At 63.5% G+C, this 11,644-nt stretch overlaps 2 protein-coding genes across 2 annotated transcripts in view; one reads left to right on the top strand and one right to left on the bottom strand.

Annotated features, from left to right (window-relative positions):
* The window catches only part of NAT10 (N-acetyltransferase 10), a 32,956-nt gene extending 26,300 nt beyond the window's left edge, over positions 1-6,656 (top strand). Inside the window, exons 24-29 of the mRNA XM_014593075.2 lie at positions 463-635; positions 1,037-1,156; positions 1,440-1,538; positions 1,927-2,000; positions 4,191-4,274; positions 6,109-6,656. Of these exons, the coding sequence (XP_014448561.1) occupies positions 463-635; positions 1,037-1,156; positions 1,440-1,538; positions 1,927-2,000; positions 4,191-4,274; positions 6,109-6,211 (653 nt within the window). The 3' untranslated portion in view covers positions 6,212-6,656. The remainder of the gene's footprint in view (positions 1-462; positions 636-1,036; positions 1,157-1,439; positions 1,539-1,926; positions 2,001-4,190; positions 4,275-6,108) is intronic.
* Positions 6,657-8,660: 2,004 nt separating this feature from the next.
* ABTB2 (ankyrin repeat and BTB domain containing 2) overlaps positions 8,661-11,644 on the bottom strand; it is a gene marked incomplete at its 5' end in the record, with an annotated part of 102,625 nt that continues 99,641 nt past the window's right edge. The window contains 2 exon segments of the mRNA XM_006162102.2: positions 8,661-9,702; positions 10,610-10,723. Coding sequence (XP_006162164.2) covers positions 9,505-9,702; positions 10,610-10,723 — 312 coding nt within the window.

The raw sequence follows: 11,644 nt of genomic DNA, 5'->3' as shown, positions 1-11,644 counted from the left end.
GGCCCATGAGCGTTGTAGCCTTCTCTGTTTCCTGTTTTACACGTGCACATACGTGTGGGGGTATTCTGTTGCTTGTGTCACATGTGCACGTGTGCGCAGACACGGGTTTCTGTTGCCCATTTTCACATGTGCACATGTGTGCACATATATGTGCCTGTTTGACATATATGTACACATGTGCACACATGTGTGGGGTTTGGCGAGAAGCCTCACCCAGTGGAGCCTGTGCATCTCCGAGGCTCTCGAAGCGACTTAGAGGGCAGGGCCTCTGAGCAAGGCCCCTGCCAGCGGTCCCGCCCTCGCGAGGTCTGGGCGGCCTCCCTGTGACAGAGTTGTCCCCCAGGGCAGGGCGCGTTCCCTCGAGACGGCACTCTGCAGCCTCTGTGTGTCAGGCGCCACCTGGGGGATGCTGCTCGTGCGGCGCGTGGACCCCGACTGACCGCCTGCCGTGTCCACGTGCAGCCTTGAGCCGGGAGGGGCTGGATGTGCTGTTCCTGCCCTATGACCTGAAGCGGCTGGAGCTGTACTCACAGAACATGGCTGACTACCACCTCATCATGGACCTGGTCCCCGCCATGGCCCGCCTGTACTTCCTCAACCAGCTGGGGGACCTGGCCCTGTCAGCCGCACAGTCGGTGGGTGCCCTGCGCTCGTGGACAGCTAGGATGGAGCTGCGTGGCGGGGTGTCGGCCTGGGCGTGTCACCTGGTTCTGGAAGGGGGTGGTGGTCTCCAGAGGACCTGGGCCCTGCCGTCCAGGGAGGTTCCCAGCCACGTGGTTGGCTGGTGAGTGGCAGGCTGCAGTTGGCACCGTGTTTAATCCTCTGCCAGGTCGCCGTGGCACCAGCTGCCTAGCATGGGCCAGGGAGCACTTCCTCTCCTAGCAGAGGCGAGTCTCAGGGCAGTGAAGGGGACGGGGATGGGGACAGTGGGTGTTTCCTGATGTCGCAGCCAGCGGGGTGGTCTGTGCGGGCGCTCCTGGCCAGCGTGTTTCAGCTCTGCGCTGCTCTCAACAGTGCGGGCTCGTCTCTCCCCCAGGCTCTCCTCTTGGGGCTCGGCCTGCAGCACAAGCCCCTGGAGCAGTTGGAGAAGGAGCTCGCGCTGCCCATGGGCCAGCTGATGGGGCTCTTCAACCGCATCGTCCGCAAAGTCGTGAAGGTAGCCCGGCCAGGGCGGGCGGCCAGGTCTTGGCCTTGTGCGTGTCTGTAGATCTGTACACGCCCACTCCCCACAGACGCGGGCCCTCATCCGTCTCTGCAGCTCGGCGTCCTGCCCGTAGGGTGCACACGTGTCCAGCCTGTGTCCTGCCCTCCCTGCGTGTCCTGAGCCGCACGGGGCCTCGCTGTGTCTTCCGGGTGCATGCCTTTCTCTACAGTCCCAGGTGCTTGGTCTCTGGGAACCAGGGCCGTTGCCCACCACCTCTCCCTGTGGTCTTTCATAGCTGTTTAATGACGTGCAAGAAAAGGCCATCGAGGAACAGATGGTGGCAGTGAGGGATGTGGTCATGGAGCCCACGATGAAGACCCTGAGTGATGACCTGGTGCGTCCCTGCCGAGGGCCCGCGAGTGCCGTGACCCTGGGCGGCTCGTGGGTGCCCGTCCTGGCCTGGGGGTGTGTGACATCCCCAGATCATGAGCATAGACACCTGGCTCTCCTGACACAAACGCTGTCCATCCCTCCCGAGGGGCGTTGTAAGTGTCCGCGTGAGCACATAGGTCCTCCGAAACGGGAGCTGCCTGTCAGGCTCTGAAGGCCAGCTGACCGGCAGGGGCGGGGGGACGTTCTCCGCCCTGCGTGGGGCCGCCCCGACACTGGTTTCTGCTCACCCGCCTCTGTCCCCGTCGTGCCCATTCACCCTGGCCCTGCTCACAGTTATCTGTGCCTTGCTCACCCTGACTCCCACCTTCTCTCTGGTCCCCTGACCACAGGACGAGGCAGCCAAGGAGTTCCAGGAGAGACACAGGACGGAGGTGGCGAAGCTGAAGGACATGGACCTCTCGCAGTAAGGCATCCCCGCCATCCAGCCTCCTGTGCTCGGAAGTCTTCACACGCGTCTCCTGACCTACTCCCGCGTGCCCTGGCGCTGTGTTTAGGGGACCGGTTCAGGAGTGCTGACGGCTGACAGCCCCTGTGCCCTTTGGGGGAGGGAGCGCCCCCGCTGTCCCTGCCCTATGACCTGAAGCGGCTGGAGCTGTACTCACAGAACATGGCTGACTACCACCTCATCATGGACCTGGTCCCCGCCATGGCCCGCCTGTACTTCCTCAACCAGCTGGGGGACCTGGCCCTGTCAGCCGCACAGTCGGTGGGTGCCCTGCGCTCGTGGACAGCTAGGATGGAGCTGCGTGGCGGGGTGTCGGCCTGGGCGTGTCACCTGGTTCTGGAAGGGGGTGGTGGTCTCCAGAGGACCTGGGCCCTGCCGTCCAGGGAGGTTCCCAGCCACGTGGTTGGCTGGTGAGTGGCAGGCTGCAGTTGGCACCGTGTTTAATCCTCTGCCAGGTCGCCGTGGCACCAGCTGCCTAGCATGGGCCAGGGAGCACTTCCTCTCCTAGCAGAGGCGAGTCTCAGGGCAGTGAAGGGGACGGGGATGGGGACAGTGGGTGTTTCCTGATGTCGCAGCCAGCGGGGTGGTCTGTGCGGGCGCTCCTGGCCAGCGTGTTTCAGCTCTGCGCTGCTCTCAACAGTGCGGGCTCGTCTCTCCCCCAGGCTCTCCTCTTGGGGCTCGGCCTGCAGCACAAGCCCCTGGAGCAGTTGGAGAAGGAGCTCGCGCTGCCCATGGGCCAGCTGATGGGGCTCTTCAACCGCATCGTCCGCAAAGTCGTGAAGGTAGCCCGGCCAGGGCGGGCGGCCAGGTCTTGGCCTTGTGCGTGTCTGTAGATCTGTACACGCCCACTCCCCACAGACGCGGGCCCTCATCCGTCTCTGCAGCTCGGCGTCCTGCCCGTAGGGTGCACACGTGTCCAGCCTGTGTCCTGCCCTCCCTGCGTGTCCTGAGCCGCACGGGGCCTCGCTGTGTCTTCCGGGTGCATGCCTTTCTCTACAGTCCCAGGTGCTTGGTCTCTGGGAACCAGGGCCGTTGCCCACCACCTCTCCCTGTGGTCTTTCATAGCTGTTTAATGACGTGCAAGAAAAGGCCATCGAGGAACAGATGGTGGCAGTGAGGGATGTGGTCATGGAGCCCACGATGAAGACCCTGAGTGATGACCTGGTGCGTCCCTGCCGAGGGCCCGCGAGTGCCGTGACCCTGGGCGGCTCGTGGGTGCCCGTCCTGGCCTGGGGGTGTGTGACATCCCCAGATCATGAGCATAGACACCTGGCTCTCCTGACACAAACGCTGTCCATCCCTCCCGAGGGGAGCTGTAAGTGTCGAAGGCCAGCTGACCGGCAGGGGCGGGGGGACGTTCTCCGCCCTGCGTGGGGCCGCCCCGACACTGGTTTCTGCTCACCCGCCTCTGTCCCCGTCGTGCCCATTCACCCTGGCCCTGCTCACAGTTATCTGTGCCTTGCTCACCCTGACTCCCACCTTCTCTCTGGTCCCCTGACCACAGGACGAGGCAGCCAAGGAGTTCCAGGAGAGACACAGGACGGAGGTGGCGAAGCTGAAGGACATGGACCTCTCGCAGTAAGGCATCCCCGCCATCCAGCCTCCTGTGCTCGGAAGTCTTCACACGCGTCTCCTGACCTACTCCCGCGTGCCCTGGCGCTGTGTTTAGGGGACCGGTTCAGGAGTGCTGACGGCTGACAGCCCCTGTGCCCTTTGGGGGAGGGAGCGCCCCCACTCTGGCTCTCGAAGTGTGCTCCCTGGGTCCCTGGGGAGCCGAGTCCGCTCCAGGCTCTGCTGGCGAGGCCGACCACGTGAGCGTCCCCACCAGTGGCTACTTCTCTGTGTACTTTGGCCTGTGAGTCTGTGGGAGGAGGGGTTCTGCCCCCCACGGGGACAGACAAGTGCCCTTGCTCTGTGACCTTAGGTTCTAGGAACCCTGGGTCTGTGCTTTAGCGGGAGTGTACTGACGGGGCGGCAGGCAGCGTGGGAGCAGGCCGGGAGCGTTGGGCAGGTGGCCTGCCATGCTGTGCCCACGGCCTTGCTCACGTGCCGACAGCATGCCTGCCCCGAGGTGGGTGTCAAGCAGCTGCCACGCTTCCTGGAAGCCTCCCCTCCTGTTTAGCGGGCTTTGATCCGTCCCTTTTACAGGTACGTAATCCGTGGGGATGACGAAGAGTGGACTGAGGTTTTGAACAAAGCCGGGCAGAACGCCTCGATTGTCAGCCTGAAGAGGTGAGGGCCAGCCTGGGCTTGCTTCCCCTGCGTGGGGAGATGAGACAGGCCCAGGGCGTCGGAGACGGGGTGAGAGAACTGGGCAGGGCCGAGGCTGCCCCGCGGCTCCATGGAGTGTCTCGTGCCGCCAGATCAGTAGCCAAGGGGCTGTTTTCTCCCTGTCGTTTCTTTAGAGATGAGGGGCCGAGGCTCTGAGGGCTTGCGTGACTCCAAGCACATGGCTGGTGAGGGCAGTGCCAGGCATGGGTCAGGGTTGCCCACGCAGTGGGCCAGGGTTGCCCACGCAGTGCCTGTCATAGTTTTTGTTTCCGTTTGCTATAGGGTGGGGATCAGCAGATGGCAGAATGGTTATGTCACCGAACTTCTACGTAGTTGACCATGCACGGTTCAAGTCTCAGACCCAGACGCTAAAAACTCAGGCTGGGCGTGTGTGCGTATGCGCGTATGCACCCAAAATCCCAAGAGGAGAGCAGAGGAGGAGGGATTGCATTGTGGTTATCGTCCTCTGGGGTTGATTTCTCACTTTGTCTGTCTCTGTGGCGAGTGCGTGCACTCTATAGGAAAACTCTCAAACAACAAAAATGAATTTGTTGCATGTGTGCACTCTGCAGAGGGAGAGAGAGAGAGAGCTCACCCCCAGGGATGGCCACGGTGTAGTCCCTTCTCCATTTCCCTCGGGACTTTGGGCACACACACCTGATGTGTTTTTAAGCTGCTGGTCTCGGACTTACACAGCATAGTCAGCGTGGGACCCCACACCTTAAGCCCCGCTCCACTGGCTGGTTCCAGAAGCCGAGGTTTTCTTCCTTTAAGCCACTGGTCCTCCAAGTTCGGGTCTTAGGAGTGCCTTTAATTTTAAAAATGATGGTGTGGGTAACTCTTACCAATGTTTCCAGAATTAGAATTTAAAACTTGAGAAACTTTAAAAAACAGTTGTTCGAAAAGAGCAATAATGGATCCATTATGATCTTCGATAGTTTTTAAAATGCTTTTTCTCATAAAAATCAGAGAATACAGTGCTTGCTGCTTTGTTCGTGGGTTTGCACAGCTGTGTGGGGGTGCAGCTGACCCCAGGTCGACCTGCGTCCGGTCGCATCTCGCTCTCCTGCAAAGCCCAGCAGCCGGAAGAGGGCTGCGTGCAGAGGCCGCTGTGGCCTCACGGGCGCAGGCTTTGGGGCTGTCGAGGAAAACCCCATCTGTGGCGTTAAGCTCCTTGAGGGAGGCCTGACCTTTCTTGACCCGTCCCTGGGAGGTGCCTGGTCCGGGTGATGCTGGTGGTCCTGGACAGGACGGTCTCTGTCCCCGTCAGGCAGGGTCTTCTCAAGGCAGAGTGCCTCATAACGGAAGACGGCAGCTCTTTGCCTAGTGACTCCGTGCCGCTGGTCAGCGCGGAGCCGTGGGCCAGCTGCCCCCCAGGCCCTGCCCTGGGGTCGTTGCTCCTGGGGAATTGCAGGCCCCCCCGCACACGGCAGGCAGCACACGAGCCTCGGAGCCAGGGACACCCGTGCTTTGTGAGGACTGGCAGTCGGTGGGGTCACTGGGACTGGGGCTCCGGGTAACCCAGTGCAGGGCGTGCAGGGCGTGCAGGGATGGAGGGAGACGCCCAGCAGTCGGTGAGAGCCCAGATCTCAGCGTGGAGCTGAAGGTCTACCCCTCTGCAGGCCAGGCTTGCCCAGGCAGCCCAGAACTGGTCCCAGCAGCATATGCACCCCACATGGCGCCCCCCAGCACGGTGGGTCAGTAGAGCGCTGTGCGCCACAGCATCCTGTGGGGCAGCCGGGGGTTCCCGGCCGGGACTGGCTCATTCTCTCGACCCTGGTTTTGTTTTCTCCAGTGACAAAAGGAAGTTGGAAGGCAAACAAGAGCCCTCACGGAACAAGAAGCTGAAGAGAAACAGAGAGGTGAAGAGAAGAGAGAAGCCGAAGCCGAAGAAATAGCGAGGGGCTCGGCTGCGGCGTTGCTGCGGGAGGAGTTGCGCCTGCCCCGTGGGACAGGGCTGCGGCCTGGGCGCTGACGCCTGTGTGGGCAAGACCCCTCTGAACAGCCTGTGCGGATGGGGGTCTGCCTCCCCGGCCACGGCCCCCTTTCCTGCTTCCAGCCTGCCTCTGGCCAGCGCTTCGTGCTCGGACCACACGTGTGGCCTCGCCGGTGTGTCCCTTCCAGGCCACGTGGGCCGCAGTGCTCTGCTGCTTCTGGCCAGGTCTCCCCCTTGGACCGTGCGGCCACCCCAGGCCGGGACTAGCGGGAACCCAGGTGTCCCCAGGCAGTGCCGGCCTGCTGCCCTCGGGGTCCCTGACTTTGGCCGCTGAGCCTTCGTCTGTTCGAGGGCCTTAGCTGGCAGGAGTGGGAGAGGAGTGTGTTAATAAACGGCATCTCTGGCGACCGCCTCCTGGTGCCCTCGCAGGCCACACGTGTCCTGCCCACAGGTGGAGGCCTGGGCGTGGGTGCCGACGCGGCGGGGTGGGACCTATGGGAGAGGCAGAAGCGCTGGACGGCCGTGTCACCGGTGCGGCCCAGGTACCTGAGGCGCAGGTGGCCAGGCTCCTGTCTGCTGAAGTGTGCACACGTGACCCAGCGTGCTCCGTGCTCCGCCATGCCATCAGGGAGGAGCTCCTGCCCTGACCTGGAATGGTTCGGGGAGGCTGGTGCAGGGGCAGGGTGGGCCTGGGCTCTGGGCTGAGGACCCAGTGGGCTGCGGCCGTCATGGGCCGCCAGGACCTGGGTGCAGGGCCGTGTCCGGGTGTGTAGGAAAGCTTGCCTAGGAGGACCCGACCCTTCCCACTGGCTTTCCCATGTGGGCAGCTGAGCCTGGGCCACCATCTTGCAAGCCCCAAGGTGCCTGGTGAGGGGCCCTGGGCTTGAGTTGCCCACCTGTGAGGGCCTCATCTGAGTAACCGCGCCCCTCAGAGCTCCCAGTGAGGTGCTGAGCAAGGGGAAGGGGAACGCTTCCAGCCTGCCCGGGATGGAGCTAGCCCTCAGTGGGCACACCTGGCCGTGTGGGACAGCACAGTGGCCCTTGGCTGGCCCTGCTCACGGAGTGGCCAGTGTCAGGCGTCCAGGATGGGCTGCCCTGTTGCAGCCCCGTCCCTCCAGCAGATCTGGGGCACATGCCCCAGACCACGCTATCTGGCCCCCAGACTGACATCTGTAAAGCTCAGCTATCTCAAAATGTCACTTGTGAGCTGAACCCAGAGGGGCTGGCTGGAGTGCTGTCACCATGGGCAGGACTAACAGAGACGACTCCTGGGGCCGGCCGCCACTCATCCAGCCTGGCAGCCCCAGGAGGCTTCAGAGTCACCGGGAGACAGACTGCTGAGGCTGGGAGGGGTGGGAGTAAGTCGTCACCTTGGGACAAGTGGATATCCAAGGCTGGTCTGCAGGCCTGGAGGGGTAGGGCTGGGCCTGTGTCTGGGAGGGACGTCCCAGTGGGCAAGGGTCCCGCGGTGAGCCGAGGGAGCACAGCTCCGGGCGGGGTTGCCCTGGCCAGACAGTGTCCCGGCAGCTGGAGCGGTGAAATCCTGGGTGGAGCTCGTGACACTCAACTTGGCCCCGCAGGTAGCTGGAGACTGGGCTCAGACTGCCCCTAGCTGAGCGAGCCTGGCCGAGGGCTGCGTGGCTAACCCCATCCGTCGCACTTGTCGCTCGGACGGGTGTCTGCCGCTTGTCCTCATCTGAAAGGTTTGTGCAAGAGTGTCCCTGCTATGCGTGCTCGAGGGCCACGGGCCACTGCACAGGCCTTCCCGGTAACCGCCCTGGGGGACACAGCTGAATCCCAGGTGAGTCGGGCTCTTACTAGGTCTTGGGCTGGGTACTGGCTGCAGCATGCCCCCGTGGGCACTCAGGGCGGCTGGACACGGTCCCCAACATCTCTGCTCACAAAGACCGTGTCTCCCTGTGACCCCCAGGGGGCGTTGTCAGCCCATGCATGGCCACAGCCCCAGGCTAGCCTGCCAATCCCACTGGACACCTGAGGACCTTCTGCCTGGACTTTGCACCTCAGCTAGAACCAGGTCCTGGAACATCCTGGCTGTCACCAGCTTCCCCCCTCCGGCCCGTGCTGTGTCCCCATGGTGCTGGCTCAGGCTCGGCGAGGCCTGGTGGAGACAGGCAGAGGCACCTGCCGCTCACGGGGCCAGGCCTGCCCTCAGCTCCCCTGTACTGTGCGTGAACCCTGCTGTGGAGGGGCCCCAGCAATAGCTCCCACGCCAGCACGGCACAGCCTGGCCGCAGAGGAGTGACCTGCCCATCCCATAGCGAGCTAGGTGGGTGGGAGCTTCACAGCAGGCTGGCAGCAGGTGAGGACCCCAGCAGGGGAGGGAGAGGGTGCAAGTGCGGGCGGCCAGGCCTGGCCGTGTGCGGAGTCGCCCGGGGACACAGACTCGGCTCTGGGCTGAGCGATGGCCAGACTGGCCACTAGTGTTTATTAAGACCGCGGCAGCATTACAGCGAGTGACAACGTACAGTGACAGCATACAGGCTTAGGGCAGCAGGACCGTGCCGCTCCTCTACAGCGCGCCAGTCACCTTCCAGGACTGAAGCCCGGGACTTTCCCAGGCCTGAGCGGCACAAAGGTGCCGGGGCTCTTGGTGAACAGTTTCTAGCTGCTCAAAGTGGCTGTGCCAGACACACTGTCCTCGCTGCTCCGGTGTCTGGGCCGGGAACGCGGGACAGTCCAGGACCCGGGGGCCAGGATGGGCGTGGCAGACAGCCTCCCACTGGCTCCTCTGGGAGGAGCCTCTTCCATCTTCTGGTCCTAGGTGGAAGGCCTGGCCGGGAGGCGGCGCAGGCCTTCCTGTCCGGCAGCGGCTCGAGGGCCCCCCAGCCCCATTGCTCTGGCCCCTGGAAGCCATAGCAGCAAGAAAGGCCGGCACCAGGCTCCGTGTAGCACCTGGCTCCGAAGGCCACCGGATGGCCCTCCACTGTGGAGCCAGTGGGCAGTCTGGCAGGAGGGCCCCAGGCATGGCGGCCCCGGCCTTGGGGCCAGGGGACTTGCAGAGGCCCAGTCATGAGGGTCAGACACTTAGGGAAGCACGCCTGTGGCCTGGCCACAGCATGTACCCTGCTCGTGGGGTGCCCGTCCCCAGAAGCTCCGGCTGGGGTGGGCAGAGCCTGGAGCGCCTGGCCATAAGTGACCAGAGGAGCCGAGGGTGGGTCTGGGCGGGCTGACCTGTGGAGGGGTGGCCGTGGTGCCTGCAGGAAGGCCGGCCGCCCCCATGCTAAGGGAGAGCCCTCACACCCGGGAGGTGATGTAGACAGAGTGCACGCGCTCAGCCAGCGTGCTCCGCAGGTCCTGCAGAGGGTCCAGGCCCTGCACCTTGCTGCTGCGGCCATAGATGAGCTGCCGGAAGGAGTCCTGCCCCAGCAGGGCCTGCATGTGCTTGAGGAAGAAGCCCTCACAGAACAGGGCCAGCTCCGGGGCATTGTGGATCTGCGGCCGGAGGGGAGAGCTCAGTGCTGGAGGGGACCTGGCCCTCCCTGCACACTCCCTGGTGGGCTGCGTCAGGGCTGGAGCTGCTCTGCCACCAGCCCCGCCTGTCACACAGTGCTGCCTGGCCTGGGGTGCACCTGCTGCACTGAGGCCACCTAGCCACGGGCGGTAACAGGGAGGCCGCTGGCCGCCCTCACCAGGCCCAGTTGGTGGGCTCTGCGGTGGGTTCTCGAGGCCGCCCTGGCCCAGCCTGCGCAGGCACTCCAGCGGACGTGCCAGGACGTGCCAGCTCAGGCAGGCCGACGCAAAAGCTGGTGACAGCAGTGACAGGGTAGCCTGAGGGAGGCCGGGGGCCGACAGCTGATGGCAGCAGAGGGCAGGTCCTGGGCAGAGCTAGGGAAGTAGCTTTATGGGAAGAGGGCACGGTTGTCACAGCCCTGAGTTGGGGACAAGCTGGGGAAGGACACAGGCCAGGGCATGTGGAGATGTGGGGGCCTGGGTTCCCAGGAGTGCTGCAGGGGCTGGCCTTTATCCCGTCTGCAGGCCTCAGGAGCCTGTGCAGGCTTACGGGGGAGTGACCTGTTCCTGTGCTCTGGGCAGTCTTGGGACTGCAGGCTGGAGGCCAGGCCGACACGGCCATTGGAGAGGGACGGCAGTGGCTCTGGGCAGGGGCGGTGGGGGGAGGAAGGCCAGTGCTGGCATGTTCCAGGGGCTGGCTGACGGCATGAGGTGGGAGATTTGAAGAAGTTAAATATGGCTTCCCAGATTTGTGTCTGAATGACGGAGCAGGTGATCGGGTGGCTGGAACGCCGGCAGGCAGGGCGACAGTTGAGGACATGCCATGGGACTGACAGCTCGGGGCCCGGGGGCCGGGGGCCGGGGGCTGGGGGCCAGGGGGCGGGCTCACCTTGGCATACTTATAGGTGCTGACGGCGCTGTCCACGCTGAGCGTCCGGGCACACAGGATCTCGCAGTGCCTCTGCAGGGCGTCTAGCTGGAACAGGCTGGCGGCAGACAGCAGCTGTGGACAGGGTGGGCCTGGGTGCTATGGCAGGCAGACCACGCCCACCCGGCGCCCGCCCAGCCCGTGGCCCAGGCTGGCGGAGGCGGCCTTGACGGATCTCTGCTCTAGGCCACTGTGCACCACGGGGTGTCTTGGGAGCCACGGCAGGGAGCAGTTGCTGACCCCAGAAGTCCTCAGCTGTAAATTACAAGCTTCGTCTACACCAGCTTTTCAAGGTGCTCTGGCCAGCAGCCATCGGGTGGGGGGCCCAGGCACCTCTGACTCCCCTGGGCCAGACCACCCCAGGGCTGCTTCTTTCGTTCTGTTTTTTTGTTTGTTTGGTTGTTTTTTTTAAATTTTCTATAGGGCACATGCACTCGCCAGAGCGTCAGCGAGAGAGAGACGGTAATGAAGTACCCCGGGGGTGGCCACACCACATTCCTTACCTCCACTCCCTCGGGGTTCAGCCTGGTGTGCTGTTACAGCTGCCGGGTTACAATGTGCAGCTGGCCATGAGGGATCCAGCACCTTAACCACACCACGGGCTGACTCCCTTACTATTTTTAATTCCACGTTTGTGAGGGAGTTTTTGAGAAGTGCATGGAAAATGCCTATTATGGAAAAGCTATGCAAGTTTTAATTTTTGCACTGAGTTAAACTCATACTTTAGTTCTGCTTTTCCATGAACTTTCCAAGGTCCCCTCGTATTTCCTGAGGGGGTGGAGGCAGAGGCAGACAGGTGCCCTGGCAGGTGTGGCACACCGCCGCATGGCCCTGCTGAGGCTGACCCAGGACCTGAACCCAGGCTCCCAGGTGGAGCAGTACCGCGCAGCGGTGCCCAAGGCCTCTGCCTGTGGCTGGGCTCTCAGAACTGCCCCTCCTGTAGCGAGGGAGGCACACAGGGACCCTCGGGTCCTCACGGAGGCCCCTCCCTCCAGC

The sequence above is a fragment of the Tupaia chinensis genome, unplaced genomic scaffold, assembly GCF_000334495.1.
Source record: "Tupaia chinensis unplaced genomic scaffold, TupChi_1.0 Scaffold139733_1, whole genome shotgun sequence".
NCBI lineage: Eukaryota > Metazoa > Chordata > Mammalia > Scandentia > Tupaiidae > Tupaia > Tupaia belangeri.
This window is presented reverse-complemented; position numbering and strand designations above follow the sequence as displayed.